Genomic DNA, 25,258 nt, shown 5'->3' with positions numbered 1-25,258 from the left:
AGTCCACGCCTTCGGACAGTCCGCGCCTTCACAGTCCGCGCCTTCGGACAGTCCACACCTGCAGGACAGTCCGCGCCTTCGGACTCGCGTCCGGCTCGATCGTCTTGCTCTCACCTCTGAGTCAGAGGCCGTTATTAGGAGCAAACCGGGATCCCAACCTGCTCGTAACACAGCTGACCACAGGAGACCGGAGCGAGGACGTTCCTGAGCGAAGACGGGCGGACGGATGGCAGGCGGACGGACGGGCAGACACGTGAGCCGAGTTTATGGCAAGAAAACAGGCGACAACTTTTTAAACATCGAACTTGTGTTCTGCTTTCCGCCGTGGCCATTTTTTCTTTTTCTTTTCACGCGCTTCGCTTTAATCCTCCGGTAAAAAAAAAGAAGTCACGAGCCGACTCGAGGTTGAAGCGTGCGCACGTTTCCACCGTGACCTTTGTCTGAAAGGACTCGCACGGGCCGACTTGGCGAGGCGGCGCAGGAGACAACGGACGCCCTGATTGTGGGGTAAAAAACTAAACAAAAAAAAAAGATGCTTCCCGACTCGAGAGCCGCGGAGGACAGCTCGGCGGAACTGTCCGTCGAGTCGATCTGATCGATCGCTGCCACACCAAACAAGTTATTTCACCAAACATTTTAGTATACTCTGCTAAGACGACGGTGTTAGTGCTAAAGTGGGGCAGAGAGAGAGAAAATCGGGGCAGGCACTTAAGTGCTTATGCATAGAGAAGATTAAAGTAAGAGCCAGAGAGGAGCGGACAGAAACGAGGAGTCTTAACGAAGGATTTACACCTAAAGCACTTTCGTTTGTTCAGTTCAAACACAAAAACTCAATAAGCTAGTTAGCTTTGTCAGGCGCTAGCATTAGCATGGCTATCGACGGGGGTCCCTGTCCCCCAGTGGTTTGTACCGTTTGTTTTTTTGTTTTGTTTTTTCAGCATCCTGAGTTGGAGGTTTAGGGAGCGTCTGGAGCTCACAGCTCTGACGGCATCTCGCTTGGCTCTATTCTGGGGATCCGGCGCTGGCGCGCCGGCGAGTTCACGACCCGGCGCTGGAGCCTAACGTGTCAACAGGATCCAGCCGGCTTTGAGCCAGGCAAGCCACTCCGCAGCCTGCCGCGAGTGCCGTTCGGTTTCAAGCCTGCGGATTTTTAATACTTCAGACTACAGCTCGCTGAGAGGGGAAAAAAAAAAAAAAAAAGTAAACGCTGAGAAAAGTCGGGGGAGAAAACGTTTTAACGAGAACTGAGCTAACAGCAGCTTTGCTAATATTTCTTACAGCAGAAAGGGAGGCTAGCAGACAAACAGCTAGTACCGTCTATCTAATGTTAGCATAAAGTGCTGCGTTCATTTCGCCCCGGATCGATCCTGATTTCAAGTTTCCGACTCAAACTGGAATTTTTTCCCGTCAACATCGTGGTTGAATCTTAGCTTAACTGTATGAAGACCTCATAAATTCCAACTGAGGCCCCTTCTACGTTACTCTTTAGATGTTTTATTAAACAAATACTTAATTTTTTTCCTTTATTCGTAATTTTCTTTGGTGGCAAATTTAACAAAAAGGCTGAAGTTCCCCTGCCGCACCACCAGGTGGCGGTAAAATCCACATTAACAACATCAAAAACCCAGAGACGGAAAAGTCTTCGCTTTGACCAAAGCTGCTCCCGAAACGACTGTAGCTTCTAGTTTTTCTGACATAATTTACCTTTTTTTTTGTTTTAATATTAACTTTTTCAGCAGACGGTGGATATTTAACAGAGACGGGATCAGAATGAAACGGTAAAAACGGCTCCATTGTTGTTGTGGTTTCCACAAACGGGCTGGAACCCTCCGTTTGTCAAGTTTTTAAAAAGTTTTTAAACTTTAAAACTTTTTTAGTCTGTTCCAACCAAAAATAAAAGCCGTTTCCAGAAACGTGTCGACAGGAAGCTTAGCTCTACAAACAGTTCTGTTCGTTAACTTCATCTGAAGTCGCCAAAGGACCGTTCTCAAAGAACTCAAATCAATAAATTAGATTTTTTGTGATTTACAGACTCCAAACGACCTTATCGGCAGCAATGAAACCACTTCGAGGACTTCAATATGAGGGAGTCTGAAATCACTGGGATAGCGATTTTAAAATAATTCAGCTCTTTTATTTTGAAGCCGTTTAACAGAACTGCGATCCGTTCGATGCGGAGCCTTAATTTCACATTTAAAGCCGGTTATTTCTGTACGACATGAACGCAGCGGTGAGAAAAAAACAGAAACAAAAACTACCCATCTTCATCGGCTGTCGTTTCGTTTGTAAATACATGAAATTAAAACACAAAAAGGAAACCGGAAGCTCCGGTTAGATCTCGGTAAAACAGTTACAATCTGAACATGAGGCACTTTTACAGATTTTTATATATTTTCTCTCTCTCTCTCTTTTTTTTTTTTGTTTTTAAACCAGTCAAGCACATTAGCGCCGTTCGTAATTAAAGGTTCACAAACTCTTTTAGTACCGTCCTGTGAATGGCTTTCGCCGAAGGACTGAGAGCAGCCAGTAGCGTTTTTAAAGCGTGTCAGTTGGCACACATCCTTGATGGTCCGATCCGATCAGAAAGAAATTTTTTTTTTTTTTTTAAAAAAAGGGTTTCCATCAGTTTCTGTCAAAGTGCTTCGGGGCTGCGTCCGCTCCAGCTGCTCTCATGATGCGATTGGTTGTCACAAAAACAAACAAACAACAACAAAAAAAAAAAAAACGGTGGAGCGTTGAAGCGGTACCGGATTGTCTCCACGAGGACGACCCACGGACATCAGCACTCTGAAGGAGAGAGGAAACAAAAACACAGAGACAGGAAACGGTTAAACGGTTAGATTCGGAATAATCAATAAATGTTAAAGAGAATAAATATTATGACATATGGTGTCTGTCTTATCAGGGGAAGTACAATCAAGAGGCGGCTTATCGGTTCTGGCTCATGGTGACCCCAAAACGCACAGCAAGGATTTACAAAACAAACCGGATAAAGATTCAACCGGGAAGAGAGAGATAAACGGGCCGAGCTGGGAATGACGACGGCAAGGACGCCGGCTGTCACGAACACGGACGGCTGGTTCTGGTTGGGTTGCAGCACGGAAAACCAGATTTTATGACCTCTGGTTTTATTTGTTTTAATATTCACACCTGACACATTTGGTCCGTTTTAAAACGGACCCGAGTTTGTTTCCCCCCCCCGGTCCGGGTTGGACCCTAACCCCCGAACTCTATGTTTAACCTCCTGACGGAAAGCGTTCCATAAAGGAGAACCACCTTTTTTCTGCCGTCTGAACCGCCGGATCAGGACGACGAGAGGCTGCTCTTTAAACTCCGGGTTTGTTTCTGTTAGACGCCATGACTCACGCCTAAAAAACTCAGGCGGCCCTTTTTCTCTTTTTTTTTTTTCTTTCTTTCTAAGCAAACATTTAAAAAGAAAAAAAAAAAAAAAGCTCCTAAAGAGATCAGGCTTTAGGGGAGAGTTCCTCGTCTCTTTTGGCCTAAAAGTTTCCCAGAACTGCTCAACTCTCTAATTGCACAAGGGTGCTCTATATTTATACCCCCCACCCCCACCCCACCCCAGTTTTTTCCCTCCGGCGCTGTGAGCTATATTTAGCCCCCCTTCTCTCTCGGAACAGACGGCAGCCGGCCTCGAACCGAACCGAACCATCCGTCCGTCCCCATTTTTTTTTTATTTTTCCAACTGCGCCGAACTCGGAAAACGACGAGCCGTGGAACTCCAGAGGAGACGGGATCGGTTGCTCTGCCCCACACACATACACACACACACACACACACACACACACACAAGATGATATAATCACGAGGACGAGCGTCACCTAATGCTGACCCTTCTGCAGCTCAGACGAGAAAAGCTCGACGCGGCGACGCCTAATTAAACGTTTCCTCTCCTCGCCACACTAATCAGATATCAGCTTCTCGTTTTTCTCCCTGGGAGCCCCGTCTATCGATCCCTCTTCGTTTCCTTGAATCGTTTTTCGCCGCCTGCAGCCAGATCGATATAATAATGACCCCGATGGTGACAGCAGGCGGTTTCTCTCGCAGCGCAGACTGTTTTAAATCAGGCCTGTTGGTGTGTGTGTGTCGTCAGAGGAGTCTGGGTCTGTGATGTCTCAATCACGTCTGGCTTAAAGGAAAAAAAAGAAATAAAAAAAGACGACAGCCTCCCTCGTTCTTCGCTCGTAAATCGAGTGTGTCAGTCTGTCATTTTCACGCCGCCGCAGCTCCCACAAGACACAGGGCCGGACTGAGCAACATGGACTGAGTCATTCTGTCCACTCTTAAATTATATTATAGCTGTAAAAAAAAAAAAAAAAAGAAGAAATAAATGGAAGCAGATTCACACTTGAGACATTATACTCCATCATCAGCTCCCAAATGAAACGGTGCGGAACAGAGCTAAACACCGGCGATGTCGGGAATCGCTGGGAGCTGACGTTTGTGGAGCCGGAAAAAAAAAAAAGAAAAACGAGCAGGAATGGCGACGGCTTCGAGAGTAAAATTAATAGATACGCCGGCGCTGTTCATCGCCAAATGAGCGTCTCCGAGGACTCCGGGCAGAAAGTGTCCCTCTCATTTCGAGTGCGGTAATTTGTGGTTTGCGTTCGGGCAAAACACTGCGTGGGTTCCAGACCTGCAATCTGAGACGCCTTCGTGCGAGCGCTCCCTCAGACTTGGAGACTACCTGCGAGTCGCTCGGCGCAGAAAGGGCAAACGGGTCCGTTTAGAAATTAACCAGGTGGTTCGACAGACGCAGGAGGCCGATTCCAGTTTGGTACATCGCCAAACTGGAGATGACCAGGAGACGAAATACGCCGAGTTTTCTCTTCCTGTCACTGGAAATCTGCAGACAGCAGCGTCCGGATCAGTGATTCCAAGACCACACAGGTCATGAACTTTAAAAATGACTGTCAGCAGCACGGTTAACCTGAACTGTGACAAAGAAATTAAAACAATGGTAACTAGAAGCACTCAGAGAGCGCAAACCTCCACTGTGACCACAGCTGGATTAAAAAACAGTTTGATCTGGATCATAATCTGGATCAGAACCATAATTTAATCCATTGTTTTTTTTTTTCAACCTCAGCACTTCCTGAACATTTCCTCCAAATCTGTTCTTTAGTTTTTACCTGATCTTTGCTGATAGACAAACAAACCAACAATCGGAAACAAAAGGGTCACATGTTGGAGCAGAGACAAGTTTTTAACAAAGGGGTCACCTGTGAGGTTGACCTTTGACCCCATGACCTTGAAATCAATGGTGATCACCCTTGACCTAAGAGGTGTCCAGCTGTGCAGTTTCGTTTTCCTCCGTTACATGATCGCACACTTACAGCATTTGCTCTCTCTAGCAGTTTAGAAGGCTTTCGCCACTTAAAACTTGTCATCTGTGACCTTGAACTTTGACCCTGTCACCTTGAAATCAACAGTGATCACCCATGCCCCATGAGGAGTCCAGCTGTGGAGTTTAACATTCGTGTTATACAGGTGCAGAGTTGGAGCATGGGCTGATCTGTGACCTTGACCTTTGACCTGATCACCACCAATATTTAAATCTCTTGGTCCTTGGACCATGTTTGACGTTTCCTGAACATTTCATAAAAATCCGTTCATAACTTTGAGTAATCTTGTCCACAGACAGACAGACAGACAGACAGACAGACAGACGCTACCGAAAACATGACCTCTTTGGCGGAGGCAACAAATACATAAACTCTTATATAATATTTGACTAAGCTCTTTGTTATCAGCTTATCTGTTGACTTCATTAAAGCGTCTCTCCTGCAGGAGGCCACACGGGTCCAGGCCAAGCCGAGATCCAGCGTGGAGACAGCTGGAGGACGAAACCTGGTCCAGGGACCCAGCAGCTCCCGTGTTGCCACATCGCATTTCTTCCAGAGACGCCGGAAAGTCTGCCAGCTGTGCAGATACGTTCTGCACCCATGACCACAGCGTCTGACTTGTTTGTTAGTCATGAAGCCGGTACATCTGAGGATGACCTCTCGGTCCGAGTGATACTCCACCCAAAAAAAAAAAATAAAAAAAACAACTCCTCTCCGAAGGTACGAGCGCTTCGCTTCAGCTGCTGGTTTCGCAGTTTTGCTGATCCCCGCGGCGGACTCCAGGCTTACCATGTTCTTAGTGCCGCAATTCAGTTAAAAGCGTTCTCCCAGGTGAGGTCTTTCAACCCGAAACGTGATCTTCCTGTGGTTAAAGTGGATCAGACACACTTTCTGCTCAGAATCAGTGTGTTCAAATCCTTTTTTAAAACCAATCACAAAGATTTCAATCAGTGGTTCTCGAACGTTTTCACCTTGGAAGACCTTTGATTCTGCAGAACATAAATGGGCCTTTTTATACCACAGTCCATTTAAAGGATTGTCTCACTGCGAGCAACGACATCAGGAGTACCGACAACCTATTACAACTCTGAAAACTGTCAGCTATGTTTCCGCTTCTGTCAAACTGAGGCCTGTTTGACGTAAACATGTTCTCTGGATCTGTAGGACCCCTTTCACATGTCCAACACATGTCCCTTTTCAGTCCAAAGGTCCATACGAACAGAACCACCTGTGTAGGAAAACGCAAAACCGTAATAGACGAACCTCTAGAGGGAGCTTGTGTACCAGCGGCGGTCGATGTGCCACGGATTAGACCGTTACGAATCAAAAAAGAAGCTCCAATATGCTGCCCGGAAACGGTTTATTAAACAAAATACGCAAAAAAACCAAAGATAGAATGGGACCGATGTATGCGAGTACTTTGGGTTTTTTCCCCCAAGGTGTCATCTGCTACATGTCCCCAAGTAGTTGAGATTGTGGGAAAAGTGGCGCCAGAGTCGCTGAAGAAACTATACAGCACAAGTAAAAGAGTCCAGAGGTCAGAGATAAGAGGGAGCGAGAATACTGTCAAATATAAATGAACCAAGGAGCAATATTTATTCAGCGAAGGCCACTCTGGTACTTAAGATAGTTCACGGTATCTGATTGCAGCCTGTAACTTTTATCTGCTTGGAATAAATGCACTATAAACACATCAGCTGTGGTTGGGTGAGAAAAAACAACAACACTAAACACAATTCTGCTGTGAGAGAAACGGCCTCTGTTGCACTTTAATGTTCAAAATTTAATAAGAAATCCTATGAATGCAAAAAGGATCATCATTTTTAAAAAAATGTCTGAGAGTTTCTTCAATCTGACCAGCTGTAACTCAGGCCGAGAAACTGTCCACATTATTACAAAATGGACCCATAAACAAAGGACCGTAAATACTGAAGTCCATCTCATACGACGCCTTGGTTGAGGACAGACTCGTTTGAAAGTCTGCAGTTCAGGTCAAAGCCTGAGTCACGACAATCCTGAATACGAGTCTCGAACTGGAGCACAGGCAAGGTTTTCAGCCGTGACCTTGAAATCAATGGGGATCATCCTCGACACGAGACGTCCAGCTGAGCAGTTTGACATTAACTAATTTCATACGTTACACAGCTGCAAAGTTAGAGCCAAGATGAGGCTTTCACAGAAGGGGGTCACCTGTGACCTTGGTGTTTGGCCCCGTGACCTTGAAATCAATAGGGATCACCCTTGACCCCAGGAGGTGTCCGGCTGTGCAGTTCGACGTTCCTGCGTTACACGGTTGCAGTTAGAGCTCGGAAAAGGTTTTCACAAAGGGGTCGCTTGTGACTTTGAGCCTGTGACCTTGAAACCAATAGGGATCATCCTCAACCCCATGAGGTGTCCGGCCGTGTAGTTTGACATCTAACACCTTTACATGGCTGCAGAGTTAGGGCCCAGACGAGGCTGTGCAGTTTGACATTCCTACATTAAAGGGTTATCAGTTTAGAGCTCGGACAAGAACCCGTCCACAGACGGACGGCGCCATATCAGAATACGAGCCGTCTTTTGAGGGACGTAGAAAACGTTCCCATAATTCAGTCAGATAAAATAAGATTTTGGCTCCAAACTGACGCGTCAGTCATTCCCCCGAGCTGGACCTCAACAAAAGCTCATTTGATTGACAGAATGACACTGAAGCTGATTGGTGTTTAAAATACTTCAGCACTCTTTTGAAAGCTTCTCTTTTTTTAAAAAACATCCTTGTTAAAGCTGAGTGAAAACGCCACGTTTTTTTTTTTTTGGACATCCTCTCACATTCTCCTGGTCTATATCTGCCTGCTCGACGCTGCGTGGCCGACTGTTTAACGCTGAAAGACACCGAGTGAACCCACTCTGTTTCCAGCTCTCGCTCTGCTGCTGTCAATCATATTTTTACAAGCTACTCCAGCTAATGCTGCGAGCTTTTCAACCAGGAAAGTGTCAAAGAGTCTGTTTACCGGCGGTTTTATAGCGCCTGCTAGAACTGGGCCTTCTCTATCCTCCCCCCCCCCACATGGGCGCACATAAATAAAACAGGTCCCAGTTACAGAGCAGTATTTTGAGCTCGCAGGCAACACCTGTAACTGGATCTATATTAAACCGTATTAAGCTTCTGTGCGGACAGCTGACAACACAATTACGCCCAAATGGACCAGTTAAGAGTTTCTCTTCTTATCATCGGTTATGAGAGCGGACCAAAGCACGACACAGGAACTGTAACACATAACAAATTAAAAGACGGTCATTCAACAAGTCCATGTGTAAGGGAACGAAGGCGGGAACAACCGAGCCATGAAACCGGCTACAACTCTGTAGTAAAAACCCATCCATCCATCTACGATCGCTTGTTCCAGGGTCGGGGACGTGGGGGAGGCAGGAAGTAAAGACATCCCTTTCCACAGCCACCTCTTCACCTCTTCCAGGAGGATTCCAAGGCGTTCCCAGTCCAGCCGAGAGACATCGTCTCGCCAGCGTGTCCCGGGTCTTCCCTAGGGTCTTACCAGATGCTCGAACCACCTCAGCTGGCTCCTCTCGATGTGGAGGAGCAGCGGCTCTACTCCGACTCCTTCCCAGATAACCAAACTTCTCCCCCCGTCTCTAAGGGAGAACCCAGCTACTCTGTAGAGGACACTCCCTTATCCAAGATCTCGTTCTTTTGGTCTCGACCCAAAGTTCCTGACCAAAGGTGAGGGTAGGAACGTAGACCGCTTGGTAAATAAAGTTTTGCCTTCCAGCTCAGCTCCCTCTTCACCACGACGGACTGGTACAGAGTACACAATACTGCAGAAGCTGCACCGATCCGCCTGTCGATCTCTTGCTCCATTCTTCCCTCACTTGTGAAGTAAACCCTGAGATACTGAAACTCCTCTCCTTGTTGCAGCACCTCACTCCCAACCTGGAGAGAGCAGCCCGCCCTGTGGTAAACCCCAAAAAATACCAGCTAAAAAATAAACAGTTAATAAACTCCCTCATTTTTAGCAGCTTTTGTTAACCAGCTTAGGTTCTCATTGCCTTTCTGCTTCCACCTGAGCCGACCAAAAGGCCATCAGTGATTCTGCGATTGGATCCGCCTGCTTGAATTCTCAGGCAGCAGATCGACACAACGGAAATCCGCTCAAATTCAAAGATGGCTGCCACTGAGAGTCAACTTTAGCAAACTCATAACTTGGTGAATTTTTACAGATACTGAGCTATAATCTGGTGTGGTAACAGCTGAGAGCAACGCACTTCATCGTGTCGGTAATGTTTGATTTGTCTTTTTTTTTTTTATTGCAAATTAATCAAGTGAAAACTGAACCGGCTGAAGGCTCCGGGTAGTTGTCGTTACGCAGCGAGATAAAGGGACCGCCTGAGTGGGCGAGATCCGGCCCACAGAGGAGCTGAACGGGACAGCAGAGTCATGGGAGGGGGGGGGGGAAATATCTGCATGAGAACGCCGTCCGCTTCAAATCGGAGTATTTTTAGATCGGCCTGCCCTTGAACAAAACCTAAATAAGCAGTTCTTTGGCCGGTCAGGCAAACGGGTCGGCCTTTTTCTTGCTGGTCATCTGGGCCGTGTGCGGTGAGAGGACAGCAACAACAACAACAAAAATCTGCAATATAAGAGAAGGAGCTCCTGGATAACCATCTCAAACAGCGTCAGATACAATTACAGGATCAGGCTTCGTGACGAGAGCAACCAACTCCTGACTCACTGCCTGAACAAGCTGCATCTTAACCTTTGACCAAAACACCAAAGATAAGAGTGCAATAGGTTTCTGAGAGCCAATAAAACCTTTTATTTATCTTTCCAAACAGATCGGGCTGCAGCATCCAAAGCTAAGAAAAGACACTAAGCGTTCAGTTTGAAAAAAAAAAAAAAAAAAAAAATCTGTGAGATTCTGAGAGCTGAGCCTGAAAGTTCAGTCATAAAGTGAAATCGGTATCCGAAAGCTGTAACGGGACGCCCCGTCCCTCGAGACGTCCCTGGACGGGACACGTCGGGGTGAAGCCAACAGGACCCGAGGCTCTTTGGGGAAATACAACCCGATTCGTTCCTGCGCCTCCCCGCCCTCACATGCTTTCAGTGTCTGCTGATTCCAATCAGTGATTTATCTCTGTCCCAGTGTTGCTGCGCCAGTTTGGCAACTTTCTACAAACGCTGACGATGCTAAACACGTCGACACACACGCACGCGCGTGCGAACTAAGGTGTCGTCTTCAGTGAGGTGATATGGGATCAGCAGGTGGGCGCTCTCTCGGCTTCAGAGCGCCGCCTCGCCCGAAGGTCGGCTCGCCCTGGATCTCTGACACAGACGCTCGAAAACGAAACACAAGACGCTGTTGCTGCGCCGTTGGACAGGAGCAGCTGAGCGACGGCGCTGCTGTTCAGACTCCTTTGGTCTGCGCCTCATCAGAGTAAAAAAAAAGAGAACCTTTTCAGACAAGTCCAAAGTCGTAAAAAGAAAGGTAGACTTACAACTAGGGGGTTTGTAATATACTGAAGATCTGAAATAAAAGGTGAGGTTTGACACCAGACAGAAAACTGGGTGTTCTGAGGATTCTCTGAGGTCATGAGGACAACTAGAAGTGGTCAGAAACGGCTGTAAAAGAGTCAGTTTTACAGATTTCAGGGTCTAATTTGAAGTAGTAGTACCTCAAATTGGTCGTAAGGACTGCGAACTGGTCCAAAAGCACCAAACGTTTACTACTCTGGGTATATATAACTAATTATATAAACAAAGTCTTCCTAAATTGTTCCCGGCTGCTGCTTTAGATCCTTGTAGAATGATTTGCATGAAGACCTTTAGAGGAAATGAACAACTTAACGACCCACGCCGTTCTAACACCGGGGTTGCGTGTCTTCCTATTCAAAAAGGACGAATGCTTCCTGACATATTTGCTGTATCAGATGAGATGAAGCTGACAAATAAAGAGTCACTTGTCCTTAAATCACCCTTTTGGTGAAAACCTGAATCTGCTCTGATGCTTCGTCTCCTGACAGAAGCAGGAAAACCATCTCCAGGACTGACTAAAAGCGTCCATCTTCTCCTCACCAGGGTGTAAATAATACAAATGCAAGTTTCTATTTTGCTCGCTAACCTGAATTGACCTTCCTTCTACTCTTCTCTTTTTTTTTTTTTTATCTGACTGCGTGGAATGTGCAGCGTCAGGACGAGCAGACGGCTCGCAAACCTTTGGATCTTCTGAGCGGCGGACGGGGCGAGGAGCCGAATCGGGTGAAACCCGCTTTGATATGCCGATCTCACCACGTGGTTTTTGGAAGTCCTTTCCTGGCCTGTCTTTTAAAGCGCCTCAGTGTGTGTGTGTGTGTGTGTGTGTGTGTGTTCATGTGATGAATTGTTGTAATTATTAACAGAAGACGCCCCTGCTGCTTCACACTGTCGAGGCCTTCCTTTGGTTTCGGTTTCCATAAAATCGTCTCAAAATAAATCAGGGCAAGAATGATCTCAAGGAGGGGGGTGGCGGCTCTTGAAAGCCCCAATATTCGAGAGAGAGACCCCCCCGTTTCCTTCCAGCCGCACCCGGCGCCAGTGACAAGGAGAGACTCTTGATTGAAAAGGACGACATGCTGCTTTAAAACTGTTGGTCCACGTTGAAGAGGAGAACCGGACTGCACACCGACCGACTCTGCTGGCACCCACAAAGGTGTGGAAGAACGTCTGTGTGTGTGGGATGTTGTTTGTCAGACTGCGGGGCAGACTTGGCCACCGTGCACGGCAAATATTTATCTCCGACCCTTCAAGGAGGCTCCGGTGGAAGACACATGGGCCCCTTCTTCTCGTCTCCACGGGGAAACAAAGGATCCTCTTCGACGCCGTTCTACTTTTAGGCTTTTAAACTAGTTTCTTCCTCCCACCACTTAAGTCTTAAACCTTAGATTCGTTCAGTCTTACTTTGATTAGGATTGTACAGATCTGAAATAGAACTGAAATAGTCTGACTTTTAGCTTGACTGTAAAAGCACCTGTTGTTATTATTATTATTAGACATTTCCCACACCTTGGCTAAGAAGCTAATTTGTGCTATTAACATCCATCCATCCATCCATCCATCCATCCATCCATCCATTTATCTATGGTTGTCTCGCAATGGCAACAGGTCCAGGAGGGGACCAGGTCAGAGGGGCTATAAGCCCTCTAAAGGGTTCTGGGTCTGCCTCCTGCCAGTACGAAATGCCCAAAGAACCTCCAGAAGACCCCCTAATCAGACGCCTGAACCACCTCAGCTCAGACTCCTTTCGATGCGAAGGCTGTCGTCCGAGCTCCCCCCGGATGATGGAGCTCCTCACCTTATCTGTAAGGCTGAGCCCGGCTGCCCAACGGAGACATAACTTCAGCTGCTTGTATCCAGGATCTCGTTCTTTTGGTTAAGATCCACTGTCTTCACGTTTAGAGGTGAAGATCGGAACTTAGACGAAGCAGTAAATCGAGATCTTTGGCTTTTGGCTCAGCTTCTTTGTTGCCACGACAGACGAGGGCAACGCCGTCATCACAGTGGACAAAGCCCTGCTCACCTTGTGAGCAAAGGTTAAGACGGCGTAATCTACCTTACAGAGGTAAATCTGTCTTGGCTGCATTTTATTCTCTCCGTCCAGTCGACAAGAGCACTTTGTTTTTAACCCTCTCAGGCTCAAATTAAGTTTTAGTAACAGGAAAAATCAGATATGTTGTTGCATTACCTGCCTTGAGAGGGTTAAATAGTCAGCGAAATATAACGCTCAAACGAGTTTTATTTTACTAAGAATCTTTTTACAATGAACACACGATCACACGCAAACAATAAAAACCAAGACTACCGCCAACGGCACACAATACGCCCGTCAGTGAACTGTCAGAGTAATCAAAAGTAACAACATAGATTCCCTCACACAACAATCCTGTCTACATGTACCTAGAGTTGGAGCACAGATGAGGTTTTGAACACGAAGTGTCCAGCTGCACTGTTTGACATTCCTATTTTAAAAAGGGTCATCCATTCAGAGCTCAGACAAGAAACTGTCCACAAACGGCGCCGTAACGTAACGGCATACGACGGGCGTATGAAAATTATACGGACAAAATCGTAATCGGCAATTCAGAGCTTTACAAAAACTGCAGATTGGCGCTTCTCTAGAGACTATACGTCAGGGCAGAGTGTGCTGTAGCTTTCTCAAAGACACCTGGCTGCACAAGTCAGGTGACCCGACGGCGTGACCCCGTGCTCCCTGCAAGATCACCACGGTAATCAGAGACCTCAGGGTAGCCTTTTCATCTGTCGTGTTAAAAAAACAGCAGCATGACGCCATCGCCGGTGTCCTGAACAGGTGGCGATGATTCGTATTCGTATTCTGAACTCCGAACCCCCCCCCTCCCATCCCACCCGCCGCCCCACTGTCCGGCTCCTCACGGCAGAAAGCAACACAGCGTCACTAACTCGCCCGGACACGCGGCAGGAAGACACCAGCTGTCGGGTGACGAAAGCGGTGACGCATGGGTGGAACGCGCTCGGCGCGGCGACCGTTTAAAAGCCGTCGACGCGTTTCCACTTAGCTTCCCCCTGGATGACGACCGGTCATGAATAGAAACGATTTCATTAGCGGTGAATCGAGGAGCGGTAAACAGGCCGTCCAGGGACAGGAAAAAAAAAACCAACGCCGCTTCTCAATCATCTCTATTTTTTCTTTTAACTTCTCTTTCCTGGCTGCCCATCTCTCCTAGAAGCCATTTCTACTTGTTCTGTTCCTGACCAGCTATGACTAAATGAGTAAACAACACAGTTAAGTGCATTTCATTTCCTCTCCACTGCCAATTTGACGCTTGTAAGGCTCCACTTAGATGTTGTGACGCCTGCAGTGGAGGAGAACATTGTGTTGACGGCTGTGGAGGGGTGTGTGTGTGTGTGAGATGGGTACCCAATGATCTCCGGCGTACAAGATAATTACAGTTCAGATGCACAGTGTTCTCTGTACAGCCATGTAGATAAACGTTCACGGAGTTTTCACTTAGCTGAGCTGCTGAATTCACTGTATTTATTTTCTCCTGCCAATTACAGTTTAAATATTCCCCTTTGGATTGAAATAGATTTAAATCTAATGCAGCTTATATAAGATCCAAATTTGAATAAAGTGTTATGCTAAATGTTTGAGTCATCCCTCATTTCTTTAGATTTTGCTTCCAAAGAGTCAGATTTGATTTGATTTATAAAGCGACCTTGATAAGTAGCTCTCCGGGGTTTCTGAAGTTTTACTTTCAAAACGTTTGCTGTCTTTTCACTCATTTTCAGAAGATCTTTTTTTTCAGGACACTTTATACTGACATACGAATCATTCAGACAAAAACAAGGCTCCTAAATTCAAAACATGAAGTAGTAAAGTGACAAAAAAGAATCTTAAAGAAAGAATTTTAAATCGGCTGCTTAGCTTTTACTTAGCTAACCTACTAGCTAGCTAACAGGTTAGCACGTTGCTAGCTAGTAACTTTTATACCAGCAGTTTGACTCAAAGACACAAATTGATCCCATTTTAGTTGAATTAATAATTTATTTTAAAGAATTTATAATTTTTTTTATCCATAAGTAGTCTGAAAGAAAAGTTTGAAGGTGCTTTTAGTCGCTAAACTAATAATGTTGTTACTAGCAGCCTATCACAGATACAATTTGTTCAAATTTAGCTGAATTTCTGAAAAATACTAAAAGAAATACCATAGTTTAACACACTACTTTTACTTTTATTCATTCGTGATTTAAAAGTATAAATGCCCCTAGTCTTCAAAAACTATTTAGAGTCCCTAGCAACTTTAGCTAGTGGCTTGCTAGCTAGTTGTTACTAGCAGCATGTAACAAAAACACAACTTGTTCCAGTTTAAGCTGAATTTATTGAACACATAAAAAACATTATATATGTATATCCAATATGAGTAATTTTAAGAGTAATTTTTGGGGCATTTTGAAGGTATTTACAGTTACTAGCCACTTTAGCTAGTAACGTGTTAGCTAGTAATGTTATTTCTAGCAGCCTGTAGCAAACATATAATTTGTTCCAATTTATTTAGTTCATTTATGAAACTTATCAGAAACATATTTTGACAAATACAATTTTTTTTATTATTTATAATAATAACTCCTCAGGCCTTCTGAAGGCGTTTAACCTGCTAGCTAGCATCTTTGTCGCCATTCGTCTGTCACTAAGACATGGTTAGCTCCGATTTATTCTGCTGAATTTAAAGTAGCACTTTAACAGACATAAATAGTATTTTAGCACCTAAAAAGATGATTCTTAAAGACCTATTAGCTAAAGACTTGTCATGCAGGGATACATTTCTCAGGTCTTTGCATGATTTTTCCTGTTTCATGAATTCACAGGTTTCAGATGGCGTTCGTTTTTATTGTTGTTTTTTTAGCTCTGACTTTTCTAATTTTGTCTCCAACTCGGCCACTTTTTTGAGCACATACTGCACAATATGCTTTCACGGTCAGGTCCAAGGACTGGACAGAAAACGAGTGGAAAATGGCAACAATTTAAAGGCAAACACGATCTCATTCAGAGTCATTCGCTGAACAGGTCCAGGCTTGTAAAAACACCCCACCAGAGAGACAAATGCTGTAATGGGCCGATTGATACAATTATGTCATTAATCCTTACTGCACTTTTGGACTACATAAAACCCTCTGCCTCGTTGTCGCCCAGTAATATTTGGGTGTTTTGTTTGTTTAAAAAAAAAAAAAACTTCAACGATATAAAGCAACCATTGATAAAATACACAACAAAGAGACCTGATTCAGATCAGAAAACAGATGTGGCCAGCTGTCGGTGCAACACACACATATACTGTAAAAAAAAAAAAACAGCTTTACGCTGTGGTTTGGACAATTAAAGACCAAAAAACCCTAAACGTGTAAAGCACAGGAAGCTGTTCGGCCCAGCTGCGGTGCTGACGCTGAGGTGACGCTCAGGTGAGGCAGCGCTCTAAAGGTTAATGACCGCTCTCGTGCCAATAACGGCAGCAATGAGCAAACATCTCTGTCCTGACGAGTTCGCCTTGCGTAACTCGTCAGGGTGGCGATGGGGGTTTGGCATTTGTTCCCTCTCTTTGGTACCAGTACCGGGGAAGTTTCCCACTCGTTTAAACGCGCCGTCACTCACGCTCTGTAATGTCATTTGCTCGTTTCTCTGAAATTAGAACCAGTAACTCGACTTTTTTTTTTTTTTTTCTGGCGGCTCGACTTGCTGCAGAAAAGAGCAGCAGAGTGCGTTCACCCCGCTCGTGTCAGAATTACACAACCGAGGAGTGACTGTACGTGTTTCCCCTTATACTTTCTCTGCAGGCGGCCGGAGTTGAGCAATCCAAGATGAAGTCAGAAGATGACTTCTCTGCTCTCCCTGCTGAAAAATACAGTTTGAACTTTCCGTGCAACGTGTGGCCGAAGCAGACAGCTAAAACAGCAGAATAAAATCTGCGTTTTACCATCTTCCTTTTAAGAGGTTTCCTGATTGCGTTACTACTCTGAGCTAAAAACCAATCAAAGGCTCGGATTCTAATAATAATAAAAAAAAAAAAACGCAAACAACTGAAGGAAACTTCTTTCCTTTGCGTCTTTAGTTAAAAGCCATCCGTTTCAACGAAGCGCCTCCTTCAAGTGCTTTAAGGTTTCCGGTGTCAGTTCAATCTGTGATTTCTCAAAGACTAATCTGTCCACCTCAGTTCTTATTAAAATTACACACAAAAAATCAGAATCTTCATAAATGAAGAGAAGATGCTGTACTTTTTTTTATATATATATATTTTGATGATTTTGAATGTTGACCTATCACCTGTTTTGCCTGATTAGGTCTCTTTTCTCAAGACAAACTGGTCACGGATAACATCTACTAAGGCAGAACGAGTCAAAACGAGTTAAAAATGCTTAATATTATCGATCTCTAAAGGTTAGACACCCATAACTGTAACCGTTCATTCAGACTCTCGTGTTAACATTTGCTGCATGTTGTTCTGAATTGAAGGTCTTAAGTCGAGCTGCACAGTCGTAGAAAAACTTGTGATGTGCGATATTGTTGGTTAATCGTGCGGCGATGATGATAATTGTGATCAAACCCACATTCTCCTCATTCTTCTTCGGTCATCCTGATCATCTAAACCAGGTGTGGACAACAGGTCCATCAAGAGTCGGTTGGGTTGACCAAATGTACCATCGGCCTGCAGAACACGGATAAATTCACGTGAGCCGTAGTTTGAACCCCATAGAGGGCGAGTTTCCCGTCTTGGTGGATATTGTTGGTTCTGGAGAGACCGCAGATCGACCCAGATGGTCAAAGGAGACAACAATCAAAAGGAGAGGGGGCCAGCGCAGCCATTTTGAAACCGTAGTTTTGAAAGCGGATACACGTAGGAAGATCTCCAAGCTTTGAATTCAAAGTTAAGCCAACAGGTTACAGATTTTCCTTATTTTTTTATGCTGTTTGAATCAACAGGTTATTACATTTTATGCATTATAGTGTGGAATTCAACAGTAACAAAGTGATTTAGAGCTGATGCTAAAATATAAACTGTATCTAAGCCTAAAAATACTTTGATAATACTTGGCAGCTGGAGGGTTAACTAAAGGGAGGTTTCTTCTTAAGTTCTTTGTAGATTTTGTTAAACACGTAACAGTTCAAGTCATATTTTTATTCTTTTGTTAAATGGAATATACATGTTGGTAAAAATGGTGCCTTTTGGTCGTCTGTTGGTTGAACTGATTTCTAAGGATTGGAAACCCATACTGGTCGAACTCTGGTCTCCAAGAACAAGCAGAAGGTTCAGAGTATTTGCTAAAATTCTGTTAAAGACGCGGATTTTTGCTAGTTTCAAAAGCTAAATAAAAGTCCGGGTCAGGCCCGGTTGTGTTTGACACACCATAAAACACCCAAAGATCTTGAATAAGAGCTACAAGCCGAAGGTGTCGTTCTGACTGTACGACTTTCTGGGACCATTATCCTGGCTGTCAGGACCATTTGTCAGAAATAATAAGGCGGCGTGCGGCCATCTGCGCTTTCCAAAACCGAGCCCAGCGGGCACTTAAAACGGGCCGTCTAGTTAAAATTGGCTTAACTGGACCCGATTCAAACTGTCTGCTCAGGATGGGGGAAGCCCAAGCGGGTGGAAACGATTAAAAAAACAACAAAAAAAAAAACGAGGTTCCTGTGAGAATAACTCGACCCTGTCAGCGCTTCATCCGACCCTCGGATCAACCCTGACCTCCTCTCGTCGCCCCGAGCGGCCGCCCTTCTGACGCTGCTCAGGTGGTCGACGCAGAGATCTACCGTCACCACGGGCTACGCCGCAGACCTTAGCGGGACGGAACGCGTGAGAAGTGGCTCGTTAGCAGAGCGGTAATCTGCTTAACGGTCCCCGGCGCCCACCGGCGCTAAGCTCTTTACGGACAAACCCAGTTAGACGAGCAGCGTTTGAGCGGAGCCAAGGCCGCGGACGCACACAGATCGCGGCTGGGACGAGGTGGCGACATGAGGACGTGAAGAATCTGTCGGACCATTTGTGCTTGAGGAGGAGAAGTGGAGGGAGGTGGGGGGGGAAAGGGGGGCATTTTTATGGCTCAAGGAGAGATAATAAAGGACGAAAACGTGCACAAAAGCTCAATAAACTTAAAAAAAAAAAAAAAAAAGGGCTCAAACGCTTTCCTGTGAGAATGTACAAGGAGGGAGGGACGCAAATAAGAATGAGTGTGTGTGAAAGGAGGGAAGCGCTCCCTCCTCCTCCTCCTCCTCCTCTTCCTCTTGTGCACTCAGTAACCCCAGTGGGTTGGTGGGTGGCAACGGCGTTCTTTAAGGCAGCGGCCCGACACACTCGGAGCCCCGGCATACATCCCATACCACAGCACACAATCGACGCTCTGTAGCCAGGATCGCACTCACACACCGAGCTGGCCCGCCGCCCGGCAAACACACACACACACTGAGGATGCACCGAAAACTGTAAATAAAAGTCTCGCGCGTCGATGCGAAACCCGAACTGTTCGACTTGCAGCACCATCAGGTTAGCAGAAGGAAAAAAAAAAAAAAAAAAAAAACCTGCATGTTTGCAATAAATCGACGTTTCTCCTCTTGCAGAATAAAAGATGAACGACGTCGACATTTTGAAAACTCTTTCTGTTGGAGACAAGCCGCTCTAATCCAGCCAACAAACACCAAGCTGGAAATAGTTTAATTAATACCCTCTTACACGCCTAAAGATAAGCCACGGCTTGTTTACTTTAACAGTACTGCGCAGCTCTTCTGAAGTGGGGTTCTGCGGAGAAGTCGGGAGCATTTAATATCTTACCTGTCGTGGATAGACTTTTGGATGACTTCAGTTTGGAGAAATAAGAGTTTGATTTTGACCGGACTGATGATACGGCTGGAGGGGAATTCAATCTGCCGCTTATCGACTTCAGACAACTTAAAATAAACCAACAGAAGTCTGGATTTGTACTAACATTAAAGGTCACATAGGGCTTTTTATGTGCTAGTTTGGAGCAGAGGGTGCTGACTGTTTGACCAAAATGTGCAAAAACTTACCTTTGAAAGGCTGAACGGTTGATCTGACAGAAAATAACTGGATTTGATGCTTAAAGAAGTTAAAAAAAAGGATGATTGAATCTCAACCAAGCGTGTCAACAACACTGCACACCTTTTCTGACTACAAATAAGCAAAAAACAAACAGAAAGTTGCATACTTAAAGTATATTTTTTACCAAGCAATCATTTAACAAAGGCGCTTTTTTCTCACTGCGTCTTTACGTCGACGATCTGATGTTTTCCATGACAGATGGAGGTAATGAGCCGGGCCTGTCGGTTTGATAATGGGCTCTTCAATCACTTTAGATTAACTAAATTAATTAAAAATGACCTTCTGGTAATAACTGTTACTCACCCTTGAGCTAACGATTAGTCTGAGTGGGACCAGAATCGAGACGTCGTCCTAAAATAGCTAGAAAAATCAACATTTTCATTGTGGTTCATGCAAACATGATCAAAAACAAACAAAATAATGACCATTAATTCTGCATTATTATGGCAAAATGTCAAGATGTTTAAGCTGATGTTTAAGTTGCAGCAATGACGCCAACGTAAAGGTTGTTTTAAAATGGCTGCAGTCCACTTTAACCGCGGCCTGCTTGGACTAGCCGTTAGCTCGTCCATCCGGTCAGAATTAGACTCTGTTTCTCCAAACCGAGGTCGTTTACAGAGCCATCCGGAACAGGTGAGACAGTTGTTGTTCGGAGCCATCCCACCGAACCCCACTTCCAAACCCGTAACAAAGAACCTCTTTGGACTGAACTCAACGAGACGACAAACCTACAAACCAAACGTTTAAAGCGTGACGGTTCCCTGCAGGTCGTCCCGGATCAAGGAGTTCGAATCCCACCCTGTGAGTTCTGACGCTCAGCCTCATGTATTCACTCACTCAATCATTCATTCGATCGTTCATTCATTCGAACGCACGGCTCTGACAAGTCCTCAGGACGCGACTGTGAGTGTGGGAAAAAAGAAAAACGCGACGACTGTCAGAATGAAAGGAGAGGGCAAACAAAAAGTCCGCTGGGAGGAGATGAAAAGGCAGGAAGATGGAGGGAGGAGAAAAGAGGCAGAGGGGTTTTTTGTCTCGGCCCGAACGAGCCGAAGAGTTCAGAGCAAAACAGGAAGTAGGTGTTTGTGGGACTGAAGGACACTTTGGACACTAGTTCAGCTGTTTTTTTTTTTGTTCTTGGACCGATTCCCGCTACTTTAAAAGTCTCTTTGATGATGTTTTTTTTAAATAGCTGGTCTCATTAGGACACCTATGAGAGTGTGTGATTTATGAGTGTGTGTAAAGCAAACAAATCTTGAAAAAACAAACAAAACAAACGTTACTAAAGAGCTTTGAAGCGAGGAGCAAAGCATGCGCAGGTGTGGCGTTCGAGAGCTCTTCTGTCAAGTCCAGTGACAAGCTGAATGGAGGGTTTTTTTTAAACGGGCGCATGTTTCGCCGGTCCAGCGGCGCCTCTGCGACTGGCCAAGCTGCCGGCACAATCTGCGTCCCCCGGGGCCCCCCAGACCCCCCCGGCCCACTCAGTTCTTGTGTGTCTGAAGGCTGGAGAGCCAGGGCAGTCAAATGCCCCTTTTCCATGGGCTCTAAAGGTCCCGGCTCCACTCTACTCGGCTTGCTTTGCGCGCGTTTCCACCGGCATTTTTCGAGGTCGGCCCTGCTTCGGAGTAGGGCCAGCCGGGCCGGCCCTGCTTTGTGGGCGGTGCAAGCTTAGCTCCTGTTCACTCATTGGTCGTGGGTGTGACCAGATACAAGCATAAAGAGCGAACGGTAGGAATATAAACAACAGCGTTATCTTACCCTGCAATGTTTATGCTGTCTGTCCCCCAGCTGAAGGCGCTGTAAAGCCTGAAATCTCTGGCAGATAACAGCCGTCTTACTCCGCGCAACAATTCCGGCATCCAGAGCAGTTCTTCTACTCTCTTCCTGAAGTCTCAGGAGAATCCCCATAAGTTTAAAAAACAGCAACAACACAGGGCCAACGTTGTCCATAGCGCTTTCGTCGTTTACACAACTTGCGCCAAGTTTTCGGGGTATTTTTGCGGATGATGGAAATTAGGAGTCGTTGCTGAAAAGAGGCTAACGCCGGATCCAGAAATGTCTTCTGTTTGGGAGTGGAACCCATATGGAGTGAAAGGAAAACACCTAATTACAGCCCGCCGCCACGAAAGTGGGGGCAATCGTGCAACTGTATGTGTGTGTGTTAGCAAAATATCTCATGAACCACTGGACGGATTTTAAGAAAGACCTGACGTTATCTTTCGAGATCGGAGCAAAAATGAACAGAACTCAACACAGAAAGATGATCTTTGTTCACAACCTTCGGCATGAAAGGCCACGCGATTTCAAGGAATGTTAGGCATTTATTCAAGCTTAAACGCTGACAAAAAAAAAAAAAAAAAACTCTTTGAAAAATTTAAGAAGGGAATCTCTCCCGATCTGATAAAACCTCTTTGTATGGCTTTTTACGTCTCAGTTTCGCCTGAAAGCAAAACTCCAAGTGCGTCACGGCGGCAAGTCCCAAACGGAAATAGCAGATTTGGTCTGATGATTTGGTCTATATTGGTCCTTCAAACACCAGATGTAAGGATATCCACTCACCGGCCGCTTTATTAGGTACAACTGCTCAACTGCTTGTTATCACAACGAGCTAATCAGCCAATCAGATGGCATGAAGTTCAAACAGCATCAGAATGAGGAAGAAAGGAGGTTTGAGTGACTCTGAAGGGGTCGTGGTTGTTGGTGTCAGACGGGCCGGTCTGAGTGTTTCAGGAACTGCTGAGATATTAACGGTCCAAAAATGAGAGGAAATATCCAGTGAGCGGTCAGAGGAGAACGGGCAGACAGGTACGAGCAGCACAAATAACCCCCCGTTCTAATAAAAAGGTCTGCAGACTACAGACCGCACCGGGTGCCTCGCCTGGCAGCTGAGACCTGGAACCTGAGGCCACAGCTCACACAGGCTCACCAAAACTGGACAAAATGGGAGACACGTTGTCAGGTCCGAGGAGTCTCAATGGCCTCCACGGTCACCAGATCTCCGTCCAGTCCAGCCCCTTTAGGATGCAGACGGCCCAGGGACGTTTCTTATATTTACCTCCACCAAAGGACAATATGGCTCCCCCAACAAGGTAAAGATAGGTAAATATAAGACCTGTTGGATTGTTGCGCAAAAATGGCCAAGTTTACAAGAAGCTGCTCAATCGTTTGAACAAACTCACTAAATTTCAGTTCTGGGCTGGAAGACCTTCTATTTTTTTAACTGTAGGCTGGCAGCAAGGAAGCCAAGGATAAAGGATAAAGAAATTAGGGATAGTTTAAAACTTAAAGAAGGAGTTAATGGTCGAAGTGTGATGATGTCAGAGATGCTCAGCGGGGGTCGCGGTTTCGTGTCGCGCCACCCATCGGTCGGTCCGTCCGCTTCACGTGACGAGCTCCAGACCGAATACGAATACTCCCAAAGTCACACTTTATTTATGGCATAAACAAAACTTCCCTTTTTTTTGTTTGTTTCTGTTGGAAAAATGACACCAAGCGGAATCACGCAGCAGGTGTGTGTGTGTGTGTGTTTGTGTGTGTACTCTAAAACCTCGTGTGGTGGGAAGTGAGTAACTCGACCTGGTCAAGGTCTTGGAGAAGAGAAGTGGAAATAATAATAATAATAAAAAAAGCAATAATCTGTTGAAGACGGGCCGTTAAAGAGAGAAAAGACTTTTCGTCACCGGCAGTCACCTGGGCAACAAACACGTCAAACTGCGTCGGACGGAAAATATTTTCTTTCATATGGTATCAACGGATCCGGAGGAGCTCTCTTGGTATTCAATCAGTTTCATTCTCGCCTTCTTCTCCTCTTTGTTGTGTAAAAAAAAACGAGCCTTAAAATAAAGAACCTGCAGCCAGAGCTCCATCAGACGACTTTGTGACGTCTGACAGAACGAGGCAAACTTCAGGATTAAAGCAAACATCAACAGCAGGTTTATAGTGAAAATAAAAAAGGAGGAAAAAGTGAGGACGGAAACTGTAAGACGACCAGACAGGACATTTAAGGCCCCATTGGAACGCCATGACGTCCGATCGGCTGTTTATATCAATGTTTCAGACATGCGGCGCTCGCTGCAGGGTCGATACAGACCAGAAAAATAAATAAATACCAACTATTTGGGCTCAGGAAGCGCTACAAAGTTTAACTATGACGCGTCACCGACAGGAACCCTCAGCGAGTGTTTATTGGAGGAACGTCTACAACTCAAATCCCCATTCAAGATGGTCGCTGCAGTTAATCGACTTTAGACAGCACGTAAAACGGCTTTGACCCGGTCGGCCTCACGGGTAAAAAGTCAGCAGGTGAGATGCGTTTCTTCGTTGGATCTGATTGGAGGTTTCTGAAGTTTATCTGATGTTTTAAAGTCTTTGCTTTCGCTCGTCTGAACGGATGAAGCAAACCTGCTCCCAGACTCGGGCCTCCCGTCGCACTTCCTGTTTTACAACCTGACGGCGTGACTGAACGCAGCTCCGCCTCACACGAAGGCTGTCGCTTCAAAAGAGGCAGTCTGGCTGTTTTTATAAAAATGGGACTCTGTGGAAAAGTTGTCCTCCTTGTTGGAGAAACGGATTGTAACTCTGACCGGAAAAACGAGGCGGGAGTGGGTTGCCGCCCCAAGCGCTTTGAGTGAAACGTCCCTTTAAATTCAACAAAAACATCTTGGTTCATGAAGACCGGAGACATGTAGCTGCTTCTGTTACGTCAACATGAAAACAAAAGTTTCCCAACGACGGGAGATAAATCCGACTGATCCGTCCCCTGCAGCCCGCGTCCTTCAGGTTCTGCTCCCGACACACAGGCGGAACGAGCCCAACGAGGACTTCCCTCTGAGGAGTCTCTTCACTGTCTAAAGGAGTGCCTGACTGGAGAGAGGTTTGCTAAATTAGCGCAGCTCTCAAGGACCCGCAGTCACCCATCTGTAAAATAGTAGTGGTGTGGAGATAATTAACCACGCCAGTGTTGCAGTGCTTCACAGCCTTATACTTGAGCAAACTGAGCTGCCTGTCGAGCTGTTTTTTTTATTTATTTTGTTTTGTTTTTTTTGTTTTTTTTTTATCTCCACCTGGTTGGCACTGAGAATCAGTTTCATTCCAAGTGGATGTGACAATAGTTTCGTGTCATATAGAGCCGTCGATGCCAACAAGTTGCCAGCGCCAGAAGCCTGTGATTGTATTTTTAGCTTTCTAGTTGCATTTGTATCCCACACCAGCAGGTGGAAATCAGTCAATCAAGAGGGAATCTTTCTTTATATATATATATATATATATATATATATATATAT

At 45.5% G+C, this 25,258-nt stretch overlaps 1 protein-coding gene across 1 annotated transcript in view; it reads right to left on the bottom strand.

The window, feature by feature from the left end:
• Positions 1–2,112: 2,112 nt before the first annotated feature.
• si:ch73-335l21.1 (insulin receptor substrate 1-B) overlaps positions 2,113–25,258 on the bottom strand; it is a 43,578-nt gene continuing 20,432 nt past the window's right edge. Inside the window, exon 4 of the mRNA XM_017426245.3 lies at positions 2,113–2,787. Within this exon, the coding sequence (XP_017281734.1) occupies positions 2,780–2,787 (8 nt within the window). The 3' untranslated portion in view covers positions 2,113–2,779. The remainder of the gene's footprint in view (positions 2,788–25,258) is intronic.

Source organism: Kryptolebias marmoratus, linkage group LG7, assembly GCF_001649575.2.
Source record: "Kryptolebias marmoratus isolate JLee-2015 linkage group LG7, ASM164957v2, whole genome shotgun sequence".
NCBI classification, from domain to species: Eukaryota; Metazoa; Chordata; class Actinopteri; order Cyprinodontiformes; family Rivulidae; genus Kryptolebias; species Kryptolebias marmoratus.
This window is presented reverse-complemented; position numbering and strand designations above follow the sequence as displayed.